This window comes from Bufo bufo, chromosome 1, assembly GCF_905171765.1.
Source record: "Bufo bufo chromosome 1, aBufBuf1.1, whole genome shotgun sequence".
Taxonomy (NCBI): domain Eukaryota; kingdom Metazoa; phylum Chordata; class Amphibia; order Anura; family Bufonidae; genus Bufo; species Bufo bufo.
Genome location: NC_053389.1, coordinates 241,529,050 through 241,543,822, shown reverse-complemented (window position 1 = coordinate 241,543,822; position 14,773 = coordinate 241,529,050). Strand labels below are relative to the sequence as shown.

General features: G+C 43.6%; 1 protein-coding gene across 2 annotated transcripts in view; it reads left to right on the top strand.

Annotated features, from left to right (window-relative positions):
- Nucleotides 1–1,574: 1,574 nt before the first annotated feature.
- Nucleotides 1,575–14,773, top strand: part of LOC121005288 (solute carrier organic anion transporter family member 1C1-like) — a 55,685-nt gene continuing 42,486 nt past the window's right edge. For both annotated transcript variants that reach the window (XM_040437942.1, XM_040437936.1), the window contains exons 1-3: nucleotides 1,575–1,951; nucleotides 6,112–6,247; nucleotides 11,556–11,697. In XM_040437942.1, coding sequence (XP_040293876.1) covers nucleotides 6,128–6,247; nucleotides 11,556–11,697 — 262 coding nt within the window. In that variant the 5' untranslated portion in view covers nucleotides 1,575–1,951; nucleotides 6,112–6,127. The remainder of the gene's footprint in view (nucleotides 1,952–6,111; nucleotides 6,248–11,555; nucleotides 11,698–14,773) is intronic.

Sequence of the window (14,773 nt, the reverse complement as noted above, 5' to 3'; positions counted from 1 at the left end):
AGGGTGATGCTTGAAATCATTGTTCTTCCATTGTTAACCAGGGTGACCTGCAAAAAAACGCGTGCAGCCATCATTGCGTTGCATAAAAATGGGTTCACAGGCAAGGATATATTGTGGCTACTAAGATTGCACCTCAATCAACAATTTATAGGATCATCAAGAACTTCAAGGAAAGAGGTTCAATTCTTGTTAAGAAGGCTTCAGGGCGTCCAAGAAAGTCCAGCAAGCGCCTGGATCGTCTCCTAAAGAGGATTTAGCTGCGGGATCGGAGTGCCACCAGTGCAGAGCTTGCTCAGGAATGGCAGCAGGCAGGTGTGAGCGCATCTGCACGCACAGTGAGGCGAAGACTTTTGGAAGATGGCCTGGTGTCAAGAAGGCCAGCAAAGAAGCCACTTCTCTCCAAAAAAAACATCAGGGACACATTGATCTTCTGCAGAAAGTATGGTGAATGGACTGCTAAGGACTGGGGCAAAGTCATATTCTCCGATGAAGCCTCTTTCCGATTGTTTGGGGCATCTGGAAAAAGGCTTGTCCGGAGATGAAAAGGTGAGCGCTACCATCAGTCCTGTGTCATGCCAACAGTAAAGCATCCTGAGACCATTCATGTGTGGGGTTGCTTCTCATCTAAGGGAGTGGGCTCACTCACAATTTTGACCAAAAACACAGCCATGAATAAAGAATGGTACCAAAACACCCTCCAACAGCAACTCCTTCCAACAATCCAACAACAGTTTGGTGAAGAACAATGCATTTTCCAGCACGATGGAGCACCGTGCCATAAGGCAAAAGTGATAACTAAGTGGCTTGGGTACGAAAACGTTGACATTTTGGGTCCATGGCCTGGAAACTCCCCAGATCTTAATCCTATTGAGAACTTGTGGTCAATCCTCAAGAGGCGGGTGGACAAACAAAAACCCACTAATTCTGACAAACTCCAAGAAGTGATTATGAATGAATGGGTTGCTATCAGTCAGGAATTGGCCCAGAAGTTGATTGAGAGCATGCCCAGTCGAATTGCAGAGGTCCTGAAAAAGAAGGGCCAACACTGCAAATACTGACTCTTTGCATAAATGTCATGTAATTGTCGATAAAAGCCTTTGAAACGTATGAAGTGCGTGTAATTATATTTCACTACATCACAGAAACAACTGAAACAAAGATCTAAAAGCAGTTTAGCAGCAAACTTTGTGAAAACTAATATTTGTGTCATTCTCAAAACTTTTGGCCACGACTGCACAGTATCAGTGTAGTTAATCCTGAAATACATCATGTCTTATACACCAGTCACACTGCAGTCTTTTTTCCAAAGGCAGCCATCAGAATTGTGACTGTCACGCTGGATGAAAATGGAGTAGACAACATGATTTAAAGCAGAATTGTGACCGCAGCTCTGGATGTACCTGGAGTATAAGACATGATTTAACAGCAGACTAGTCACTGCAGTTCTAGACTGAGAGTTAAAGGGTTGGGCCAGTCTCCCTGCAGTGCTCTGTATCCATCTCCAGGGGGCAGCATGTGACAGTCACATGCACCTGCCCCTGAAGTCTTGGACCTTGTAGTATGGTGACTAGAGCTATGCTGTGATAAACTGGGCACACACCTCCCATGAATGTGAAGTGCAGTGTCTTTCAGACAATGGCGACAGTGCAGAGCCTTTCATTGGAGCTGCCGAGGGACGTCACATTATTGTATCGCCAGCTCTAGAGTCAGATTTTGCCTTTAGTTCAAAGAATCAGTTCTCAGAGGGGAGGCGGACGTCAGCGAGGGAATGTCAGCAATGTCCCCTTCTAATTGGGAAAGAAAAAGGTGCATTATCCAGGGATCAGCGAGAGTGCAGTCCGTGCATATAAGGCGTGAACTCACAAGCTTTGCTGCCTCCTCCTGCCCAACATGTGCTCCGAGGTCTGAGGCTCCAGCTCCCCCTGAGAGCTCCTGCCGCCACCACTGAAAGGTAAATATTCTCCAACTTTCCTACTCCATAGAAACTAATCCCCCAGAACATTGGCCGGAGGAGACGTCATTGACCATTGTTCATTTATATATTACCATAATCCGCTGGAGCACAGTGTAGGATGAGATATAGGAAGCGGGTATACAGCAGCATCAGTACGCCTCCATAAAGAGCAACACTTTCCTCTCCTGACATACTCTGTGCTGCTGGGAGATCACCCCTTTTTTGCACTATTTTGCTCCATGCCTCACAACTTTTGGGACCCATAGGGTTCACTGTGTTAAACATACATTTCATTTTTTCATGCACATCTACTGTATATCCTTGAATCTTTTTTTTAAATCATCTGGATATAGACATGCTAAGATCCAAATAGCACCAAATCATGGAGTAAAATACAAGAGGGGGTCTAATATTCTGTTTATTTATGCAACTGTATTTACCATGTCAAAAAGAGGGACATTTAAAGAGAAGCTGTTACTAGCTTTGGGACCACTAAACCATCCGCATGTCACAATCCGCTCTTTCAGCATTATGTGAGAGGACCTGTATCATCCCCCGACATGTATGTTTTACTATCTTCTTGCGTTCCCCATGTAATAACAATTCTGGAGCATCTATTCTTATGACTCTATGTTGTGCGATCCCTTTATTATTCCTGCTAGAAGTTATAAATGAATTACTAGCAAAGGTCCAGATGGGTGTTTCCAGTTGGGAGGGGGGTGTCCCTGCACTGTCTGACATTATCCAATTAGTGCTGCCAGTGTCATACTGTGCAGGGACATACCCCAACTGGTAACACCCAGTTGGACCTTCATTATAAACTTCTAGTAATTCATTAACAACTTCTTCAAGGGATAATAGAGGAATGACATCAAAATTGCCCCAGAACAGTTTTTACTCGGAGAATCCAATTAGTTACTGAAACAAACCTTTCAGGAGAAGATACAGGTCTGTTAACCAAGATGAGTCCAGGAGATTAGTCTGACAGCTTTAGGCCTCATGCACACGACCGTTTTTCGGGTCCGCATCCGAGCCGCAGTTTTTGCGGCTCGGGTGCGGACCCATTCACTTCAATGGGGCCGCAAAAGATGCGGACAAGAATAGGCATTTCTACAATGGGTCGCCCGTTCTGTTCCGCAAATTGCAGAAGGCACATGGGCGGCTTCTGTTTTTTGCGGATCCGCGGTTTGCGGACCGCAAAAAAACGGAACGGTCGTGTGCATGTAGCCTTATGCACATGCGGGAGGACAGTACACCCAATTCATTGCGCATGCGCAGTGAAGCACGGTATACTGCACAGCACACATTTTCCCCAGAACTGCAGGACTCGTCTCAGGTATTAGATGAATTCTTTCAAGGTCGATTGTGACGAAAACACCTTGCATAAACCTGAAGCCTTAGGCCTAAAGCACATGACCGTATGTATTTTGCGGTCCGCAAATTGCATATCCTCAAAATATGGATCTGCCCTGTATCCCGCCTTTTTCCAAACCATGTAATTTCTGCATCCGTACGTCTGTTCCGTAAAAGGATATAATATGTCTGCAAAATGTGGATGACAGACCCATTGAAGTTAATGTGTTTGCAAATAAATGCTGATGCCACACGGATTGCATCTGTATTTAGCAGATCCGCGATTTGTGGACCACAAAAAGGGTACAGTCGTGCGCATGAGGCCTTAAGGACATGCTGGTGGTTCAGGGGCTCCAAACTTAGTGACAGGTTCTCTTTAAGGAGGGACAGAGGATCTTAAGACAAAAGTAAAGACTGTCCCTCCAAAAAAAAGGGATACGATAGTTAGGTGGTAGGTGTAAGTCGAACCCCCCCTTCCCCGCATTTACTGTACTTTGTTATACAGCAACACATACCTCTCACATCCAGTGCCTCCCAGGTGACGTCTCCTCTGTTGTAGATCTTCTCATGATCTTCTCCATTCGGTCCAGACAACTTCTTCTAGAAGTGCCTCCTCTCTGCAGAGTGTGACACACGGACATCTTAGCTTCCTCATATTTCTATCATCATCCCCCAACCTGGAGTCCCCACAGTGTTATCCTGCTGCTCACTGTGCCCCGCAGTACCCCCAAATACTATCCTGAAGAAAATTGAGTGTCCCCCATTGTAACAGTGCTCTTCCAAATCCCACCCTTCTAGAATGCCCTCATTAGTAATACTGCCCCCAACAGTGATAATGCTCCTCAAAAGTGACTCCATAAGTAGAACAGCCCTCCAGTATTAATAATGTCCTCACAGAGCCCCCAGTAGTAATAAGGCCCTACTATTGTGCCCCCAGTGGTAATAAAGTTCTCTACGGACCCCTCAGTACTAAGAAGGCAATAGTGCTATTAGTTGAAATAAGACGGATCTATCCCATGTAAATAACATCACTTCCTCCCACAGCCGCCTTCAACATATAGTCCCATGTAAATAACATCACCCCCTCCCCAGCCACCTCCAACACACAGCCCCATGTAAATAACATCATTCCCTCTCACAGCCACCTTCAATATACAGTCCCATGTTAATAACATCACCCACTCCCCAGCCATCTCCAACACACAGTCCTATGCAAATAACCCACTCCCTCCTTTTTCCCCCTACAACATTCAGTCCCATGTAAATAACATCACTCCCTCCCTTTCACCCTACAACATTCAGTCCCATGTAAATAACATCCCTCCCTCCCACAGCTGCCAACAACATACAGTCCAACGTAAATAACATCATACCCTCCCACAGCCGCCTTCAACATACAGTCCCATGTAAATAAAATCACCCCCTCCCACAGCTGCCTTCAACATACAGTCCCATGTAAATAACATCATACCCTCCAACAGCCGCCTTCAACATACAGTCCCATGTAAATAACATCATACCCTCCCACAGCCGCCTTCAACATACAGTCCCATGTAAATAAAATCACCCCCTCCCACAGCCGCCTTCAACATACAGTCCCATGTAAATAACATCATCCCCTCCGACAGCCACCTCCAACACACAGTCCCATGCAAATAACATCATCCCCTCCCCGCCACTTCCAACATACAGTCCTATGTAAATAACATCACCCTGCCCCAGCCACCATGCAGTCTCATTTAAATAATATTAGCCCCTCAACATTTATTCCCATGTAAGGCTACTTTCACACTCGCTTTGCCCTAATGCATTCTGAATGGAAAAGGATCTGCTCAGAATGCATCAGTTTGCCTCCAATCAGTCTCCATTTCGCTCTGGAGGCGGACACCAAAACGCTGCATGCGGCGTTTTGCTGTCTGCCTGATGAAGCGGAGCCAAGCGTGACCGTCCTGACACACAATGTAAGTCAAGGGGGCGGATCCGTTTTCTCTGACACAATCTGGCACAATAAAAAACTGATCCATCTCCCATTGACTTTCAATGGAGTTCATGACGGATCCGTCTTGGCTATGTTACAGATAATACAAACTGATCCATTCATGACGGATGCATGAGGTTGTATTATTGTAATGGCCATGTTTGCAGATCCATGACAGATCCGCCCAAAATGCGAGTGTGAAAGTAGCCTAAATATCATCACTCCACCCTACTGTTCCATATAAATAACACCCCTCCCTTCAGCCCTAACATACAGTCCCAGTTAAATAACCACAACTCCCAGCATTGCTCTGCCTCTCCCTTCACTTACCTCCCCTCATGTAGCAGACATCACCACAGCTTCTTCCCCCAGGTCTTCTCCTCTTCACTGCTAAGGGCAGTTCTCTCCTCCACTGGTCACATGATAGTGACATCATCACAGGTCCTCAACCACTGCCTTTAGCACTGATCACATGACTGTGATGTAATCACAGGTCCTTCAGCTTTTCCAGTGCATTAGATTCAATTGTTTTGCCGTCCTGAGGAGGGCAATGCAGTTGTATCTAGCTGGCAGGCAGTACATTCGGGGCCTGGGACAAAACATCAGAGGCCAGGCCCCGATTTTTTGTTTTTAGCCTAGCACTTCCCCTGCTGCAGGCTAATCATTCAGCTGCCTACAGGTAATTCAGCAGTGTGGTTCTATTCTGTTTTGGGCCCTTGTTTGGCTCTGGGGTCAGTTGCTATGTAGACGATAGATAATCTGTACGATGCCACAGAACATGTCAGTGCTATATTATAAATTCATAATATAATTTATAATTCCATAGACCACATTTCTCAGTGATGGATCCATCAAACAAGGAGAGCTCTCAGTTATGTTCTCGAGCCATGCACGGACGATCCTCCTCTGTGTGTCAGTGTCCTATACTTCAGACCAAGAAGAGCCGCTGTGGAGGGTTAACGGTATTTATCAGTGATTGAGCAGGGAATGTGTTACAGGTTCATTCAAAATCTCCATGTGTCACATTCTTGGGAAATATGGGGGCATGATTTGCTAGAATCACCTGAATCCTGCTTCCCTTCACACAGTCATGAGAAATATTAGAGGGTATGGGAAGAGTAGTACAAACAAACTTTTTATTATGAGGAGTAACTTGTGTTGAATTTGAACTTTTACTTTGCCGGATTCTGCTCCTGCAAGTGCACTGAAGGTGGAGCATCACTATGAAGCACTCTGTCAATTGAGCTGCTTGACAGCCCTTCCCCTCTTTTCTGAGCGACATCTGTAGCATCCAATCAGGAGACCACTACAGCTGTCACTCAGAGCAGAGGGGAGGGGCTGTGGATCAGCTCAATGCAGAGAGCACCACACTGAAGCTCCTCCTCCAGTGCACTCAGAGCAGAATCTGGCAAAGTAAAAGTTCATATTGTTACTGCTTCTGATAATAAAAGCTCCACAAAAGGTATGTTTGTCCTGCTCTCCGTCTCCCTCCCCTTTAGGTTAGTTTTACTTGTGCTAATATCTTTCATCATATCGCATAGCCGGAAGGGCCGGAGCACTGCCAGACCCTATTGACTATAATGGGACCCGGCGGGGATCCGGCCTTTTTCTTGCATTAGTGCCGGGGTTCAGCCGGACAAATACCTCTGTGAGCAGTCTTTTTTGTTCAGATACAGGCAGGATCCCTGCTATGTTCCAGTATAGTCAATGGGCTCCAGCAGAGAACGGTAGTATTTAAAAATGTTGGTACTTGTGTGAAACTAGTCTTAACCATATGTATATGACTGTCACCGAATGAGAATATTCATTGTTCATATCCAGAGATTAAAGGGCTTCTGTCACCCCACTAAACAGTTTTTTATTTTTTTTTTGTTACTTTTAATCCCTATACTGCGATTTATGCATACATATTGTAATTAATCATTTTGGTTCAGCGAATTATGTTATAAAAACGTACTTTTAAAATATGCAAATTACCTTGCTACCAGCAAGTAGGGCGGCTACTTGCTGGTAGCAGCCGCATCCTCCTATCCTAAAGACGCCCCCTCCGCATGTTGATTGACAGGGCCAGCGGACGGGATCTCTCTCTGCTGGCCCTGTTTGCATTCCAAATCTGGCGCCTGCCCCGTACCTGTCTTCAGTCGGCACAGGCGCACTGAGAGGCGGATGCTCGCTCGGCCGCTCCATCCTCAATGCGCCTGCGCCGATGACGTCACATCTACACCCGGCGCAGGCGCATTGAGTAAGGAGCGCCGAGCGAGCGTCCCCCTTCTCAATGCGCCTGCGCCGGGTGTAGATGTGACGTCATCGGCGCAGGCGCATTGAGTAAGGAGCGCCGAGCGAGCGTCCCCCTTCTCAATGCGCCTGCGCCGGGTGTAGATGTGACGTCATCGGCGCAGGCGCATTGAGGATGGAGCGGCCGAGCGAGCGTCCCCCTTCTCAATGCGCCTGCGCCGGGTGTAGATGTGACGTCATCGGCGCAGGCGCATTGAGGATGGAGCGGCCAAGCGAGCGTCCGCCTCTCAGTGCGCCTGGTAGCAAGGTAATTTGCATATTTTAAAAGTAAGTTTTTAACAGAATCTGCTGAACCAAAATGATTAATTACAGTATATATGCATAAATCGCTTCTCCTGATCAAGTCCTGCTCAAATAACTGAATGTCTGCTACAGCTGCAATCCAGACAGCCCTCTGAGGGGTACAAAGCCTAGACTGCATGATGCCTGACACATTGTAACAAAATGCCAGGGCAGGATAGTGATTTGTGCAACCACTGTGTTAAGCTCACAGAGGTTCATCTACGCTGATACATTGCAACAAACAACTGTGTGAGCAGGACTGAGGTAGGACAGATTTCAAAGGATGGATGCAAAGATTAAAAGTTTTAACTCACTCACAGGTTTTGTATGTCCAGCAAAGCATTTTCCCTTCTGATGCCTGATGCTAATGTAACGGTAATCTTCAGGAAGGCAATGTAAGGGTTAAATCCCCTGACTTGGTTCTGCAGTTAACATATGTAAGTGATATGTAAGAGCAGTCAGATGAGGAGACAGATGAAACCAGAATATGACCCTGGGGTACATTGCAAAGGACTAATGGGCTGGCACAACTGAAAAGTACAGGGTGCTAGATAACCTCACGGTACATATGTAAAGGACATTTAAAGAAGCAGAAGTAGAGGGATTAAAAGCAAGCAAACCTAATAAATGCAAACATATAAATATATTTTATTACAACAATACATATACAGTACGAAGAGCAAACATTAAAATCACACAAAAATATATGAAAGGCACTAAAGGGGCGCCATAATAGTTCCTGAATCCCATCCGCCACAAGAGCTAGGCATCCAAACAATTATGTACTAATAAAGATAATACAAGTACTAAGAAATAAAGTGCATCATGCTCAAACACACCAAAATAGCAAAAGTTATGCAAACATAATTAAATATATTCCTAGGGGATTACCCAAAATAATACACAAATAAAGTGGTAATATACTGACTCCCATAAACAGCCAGGAGACTGGCAACAACACCCCATGCAGCACTGCTCTCAAGAACCTTTAACGAATAACAAATAATATTACCGTACATTAAGATATTTGAAATAAAGGAGTTACCAATTGTGATAATAGGCAGCAGACCAAGATGGAGACTTTGGCTTCCCAGAGTAATGAATGCACAGGCGCCAAGACAGACGGTTTGATGCATGCGTAAAGCAATCACAAAGGCAAGGATATATGTACAGGCGCCACAAGTACAAACAACAGTAAGCAATGACATAAGATTTGGCAGGGTTCAGGAGTGTATGCACCATTGACCCGAATGTAAAAGTATATGAGTAAGCTCAGTGATCGAACAGCAAGCAGATCCAAAAAATATATATATACAGTACAGACTAAAAGTTTGGACACACCTTCTCATTCAAAGAGTTTTCTTTATTTTCATGACTATGAAAATTGTAGATTCACACTGAAGGCATCAAAACTATGAATTAACACATGTGGAATTATATACATAACAAACAAGTGTGAAACAACTGAAAATATGTCCTATTCTAGGTTCTTCAAAGTAGCCACCTTTTGCTTTGATTACTGCTTTGCACACTCTTGGCATTCTCTTGATGAGCTTCAAGAGGTAGTCCCCTGAAATGGTTTTCACTTCACAGGTGTGCCCTGTCAGGTTTAATAAGTGGGATTTCTTGCCTTATAAATGGGGTTGGGGCCATCAGTTGCGTTGAGGAGAAGTCAGGTGGATACACAGCTGATAGTCCTACTGAATAGACTGTTAGAATTTGTATTATGGCAAGAAAAAAGCAGCTAAGTAAAGAAAAACGAGTGGCCATCATTACTTTAAGAAATGAAGGTCAGTCAGTCAGCCAAAAAATTGGGAAAACTTTGAAAGTAAGGGCTATTTGACCATGAAGGAGAGTGATGGGGTGCTGCGCCAGATGACCTGGCCTCCACAGTCACCAGACCTGAACCCAATCGAGATGGTTTGGGGTGAGCTGGACCACAGAGTGAAAGCAAAAGGGCCAACAAGTGCTAAGCATCTCTGGGAACTCCTTCAAAACTGTTGGAAGACCATTTCAGGGGACTACCTCTTGAAGCTCATCAAGAGAATGCCATCAAACACTCATCAAAAGTGTGCAAAGCAGTAATCAAAGCAAAAGGTGGCTACTTTGAAGAACCTAGAATATGACATATTTTCAGTTGTTTCACACTTGTTTGTTATGTATATAATTCCACATGTGTTAATTCATAGTTTTGATGCCTTCATAGTCATGAAAATAAAGAAAACTCTTTGAATGAGAAGGTGTGTCCAAAATTTTGGTCTGTACTGTATATATATATAAAAACTGTAGGCATTCCAAAACAGATTATTAATAAAACAAATAAAGTGACCAGGTAGGAAAAATGCTGTGAAAAATAATAAAAATATAATAAAAGTGATATTAATTTAAAAAAATGAGAAGGGAAAAAGTAAATTTTAATTTAAAAAAAGGTAATAATATTAAGAATAGAAAAATACTGGGGGAAAAAATAAAAATTAAGTAGAAACAGTAAAAGAAAAATATGATGACTGTAAAAAAAAAAAAACTGACTAAAAGGTGCATGATAATACCATACACAAAAATAAATAATGAAAATACCATATTAATGATCATTGAAACCTAAAGATTGAAAAATGAATAGTATACATAGATAATAAAATCTGATATCAGGAATGTAATTCATAAACAGAATAAATAGTGATAATACATGATTAGAAGCACAAAAAAAGAAATAAAAAGGAAATTACTTAAAAATTTTAAAAAATTGCATAAAAAAAACACTAATTTTCAATAACCGATCAAAAAAAAAAAAGAACCCGTCACAGACACCCATGTTGATATTTGCTAACCGAATCAGTGTATATCAGGAACCTACAGAAACAAACATACAGAAAAAAGTGATGAAGTCTTGAGGTTCAAGGCAAGATGTACAGTACTAATATGTTGCTTACACGGGTTCACATCACCATTTATTTTTCAGTTCTGATCCAACAAAAGAACAGAAAAAGAAAAAATGGATACTGTAATTTAAAGGGGTTCTCCGGGTTCAGGGCTGGATATAAAAGTAGCATAGTAGCATTGTATCCACCTTCAAAACAGCCTCCGGCAGCACAATAGACTACCCATTTGTTCTGGGCTCATTGCTAGGCTGAAATCTCCATCTAGCATATTAATGTGAATGCTGGTACGTCACCGACAGTGCGCTGCGCAAAACAGGGCAAGGGGGAGCATCAGAACAAGTAAATGCTCAGATGCTCCACTCATATATAGCAAAAGAATAAGGCCTCTTACACACGGCTGTTCCATGCATTGGGGATTGCAATTTGCGGTCCCCAATGCACGGGCCCCATCCATGCGACAGCCGTGACGGATCCAGAAGGAAGATGCAGGTACTTGATGAGCTCCTTCCGACCCACAGAAGGGAAAGAAAGCCCTCCCGATAAGGGCTCATGCACACAGCCGTGTTTTTTTTAACTCCTGCAGAAATGTCCGATTCTTGTCCGCAAAATGGACAAGGATAGGACATGTTCTATTTTTTTGAGGGTCTTGGAATGGATTTACGGATGTGGACAGCACACAGGTGCTGTTTAGGGTTAATGGGTTGGCAGTTTAAGACTTAGAATTTTTTAAGTTAGTGTAGCGCTTAGTGTGTTATGGTTAGGGTGCGTTGTCCTGTGAGTGTCAGCTCTGCCTCTTATATTTCCACCTCCACAGATATTCCTGTCCGCCATCAGCTTTGTGTATTTTGCAAAAGCTTTAACTGGAAGTTACCTGAAAAGCTCCATCACTCAGATAGAGCGCAGATTTGAACTCCCATCCTCATTGGTTGGTGTGATTGACGGAAGCTTTGAGATCGGTGCGTGTAAATGATTATGTTAGTATGTAATTATCCTGTACCCCAAGTGTCCATGTATCATAGTCCTGTACCCCAAGTGTCAGCGTGTCATTATCCTGTACCCCAAGTGTCCATGTATCATAGTCCTGTACCCCAAGTGTCAGCGTGTCATTATCCTGTACCCCAAGTGTCCATGTATCATAGTCCTGTACCCCAAGTGTCCATGTATCATAGTCCTGTACTCCAAGTGTCAGCGTGTCATTATTCTGTACCCCAAGTGTCCATGTATCATAGTCCTGTACTCTGTGTCCATGTTTCATAGTCCTGTACTCTGTGTCCATGTTTCATAGTCCTGTACCCCAAGTGTCCATGCATAATAGTCCTGTACTCCAAGTGTCCATGTATTATAGTCCTGTACTCCAAGTGTCCATGTATAATAGTCCTGTACTCCAAGTGTCTATGTATCATAGTCCTGTACTCCAAGTGTCCATGTATCATAGTCCTGTACTCCAAGTGTCCATGTATCATAGTCCTGTACTCAAAGTGTCCATGTATCATAGTCCTGTACTCCAAGTGTCCATGTATCATAGTCCTGTACCCCAAGTGTCCATGTATCATAGTCCTGTACTCCAAGTGTCCATGTATCATAGTCCTGTACTCTAAGTGTCCATGTATAATAGTCCTGTACTCCAAGTGTCCATGTATCATAGTCCTGTACCCCAAGTGTCCATGTATAATAGTCCTGTACTCCAAGTGTCCATGTATCATAGTCCTGTACCCCAAGTGTCCATGTATCATAGTCCTGTACCCCAAGTGTCCATGTATAATAGTCCTGTACTCAAAGTGTACATGTATAATAGTCCTGTACTCCAAGTGTCCATGTATCATAGTCTTGTACTCCAAGTGTCCATGTATCATAGTCCTGTACTCCAAGTGTCCATGTATTATAGTCCTGTACTCCAAGTGTCCATGTATCATAGTCCTGTACCCCAAGTGTCCATGTATAATAGTCCTGTACCCCAAGTGTCCATATATAATAGTCATGTACCCCAAGTGTCCATGTATAATAGTCCTGTACTCCAAGTGTCCATGTATCATAGTCCTGTACCCCAAGTGTCCATGTATCATAGTCCTGTACCCCAAGTGTCCATGTATAATAGTCCTGTACTCAAAGTGTCCATGTATAATAGTCCTGTACTCCAAGTGTCCATGTATCATAGTCTTGTACTCCAAGTGTCCATGTATCATAGTCCTGTACTCCAAGTGTCCATGTATTATAGTCCTGTACTCCAAGTGTCCATGTATCATAGTCCTGTACCCCAAGTGTCCATGTATTATAGTCCTGTACCCCAAGTGTCCATATATAATAGTCATGTACCCCAAGTGTCCATGTATCATAGTCTTGTACTCCAAGTGTCCATGTATCATAGTCCTGTACCCCAAGTGTCCATGTATCATAGTCCTGTACTCCAAGTGTCCATGTATCATAGTCCTGTACCCCAAGTGTCAGCGTGTCATTATCCTGTACCCCAAGTGTCCATGTATCATAGTCCTGTACCCCAAGTGTCAGCGTGTCATTATCCTGTACCCCAAGTGTCCATGCATCATAGTCCTGTACCCCAAGTGTCCATGTATCATAGTCCTGTACTCCAAGTGTCCATGTATCATAGTCCTGTACTCTGTGTCCATGTTTCATAGTCCTGTACTCCAAGTGTCCATGTTTCATAGTCCTGTACTCCAAGTGTCCATGTTTCATAGTCCTGTACTCCAAGTGTCCATGTATCATAGTCCTGTACTCCAAGTATGCATGTATCATAGTCCTGTACTCCAAGTGTCCATGTATCATAGTCCTGTACTCCAAATATGCATGTATCATAGTCCTGTACTCTGTGTCCATGTTTCATAGTCCTGTACTCCAAGTGTCCATGTATCATAGTCTTGTACTCCAAGTGTCTATGTATCATAGTCCTGTACTCCAAGTGTCCATGTATCATAAACCTGTACTCCAAGTGCCTATGTATCATAGTCCTGTACTCCAAGTGTCTATGTATCATAGTCCTGTACTCCAAGTGTCAGCGTGTCATTATCCTGTACCCCAAGTGTCCATGTATCATAGTCCTGTACTCTGTGTCCATGTTTCATAGTCCTGTACTCCAAGTGTCCATGTATCATAGTCCTGTACTCCAAATATGCATGTATCATAGTCCTGTACTCTGTGTCCATGTTTCATAGTCCTATACTTCAAGTGTCCATGTATCATAGTCCTGTACTCCAAGTGTCCATGTATCATAGTCCTGTACTCCAAGTGTCCATGTATCATAAACCTGTACTCCAAGTGTCCATGTATCATAGTCCTGTACTCCAAGTGTCCATGTATCATAGTCCTGTACTCCAAGTATGCATGTATCATAAACCTGTACTCCAAGTGTCCATGTATCATAGTCCTGTACTCCAAGTGTCAGCGTGTCATTATCCTGTACCCCAAGTGTCCATGTATCATAGTCCTGTACTCTGTGTCCATGTTTCATAGTCCTGTACTCCAAGTGTCCATGTTTCATAGTCCTGTACTCCAAGTGTCCATGTATCATAGTCCTGTACTCCAAGTGTCTATGTATCATAGTCCTGTACTCCAAGTGTCCATGTATCATAGTCCTGTACTCCAAGTGTCCATGTATCATAGTCCTGTACCCCAAGAGTCCATCTCTTGGGGTACAGAGGAGGAAAAGACCGCAGGGCAGGATTCAAATACAGTACAGCAGACAAGGAGGCTGAAGAAGATATCGGCTTTATTAAAGGTCAAAATATTACGGCCGGAAAATCGGATTAACAGTATTGTGCCGATGAACCAGAGGCGCAATCGACAATTGACAGAATTTACAGAAAGGATAACTGAACTTTGCATCCAAACAAAATGCGCTATAAACAGCAAACACATAAAAAATGCAAGCTACTCTCCTCTAATATTCTCCTGTCTGTCCCTAATAAGAAGGGCACATTTCTAAAACGCACTAACTAAGGGCTCATTCAGACAGCCGTATGATGTCCGCAAAAATGCGGATCCGTTTTTTTTGCGGACAGTTCAGCATGTCTGCAAAAA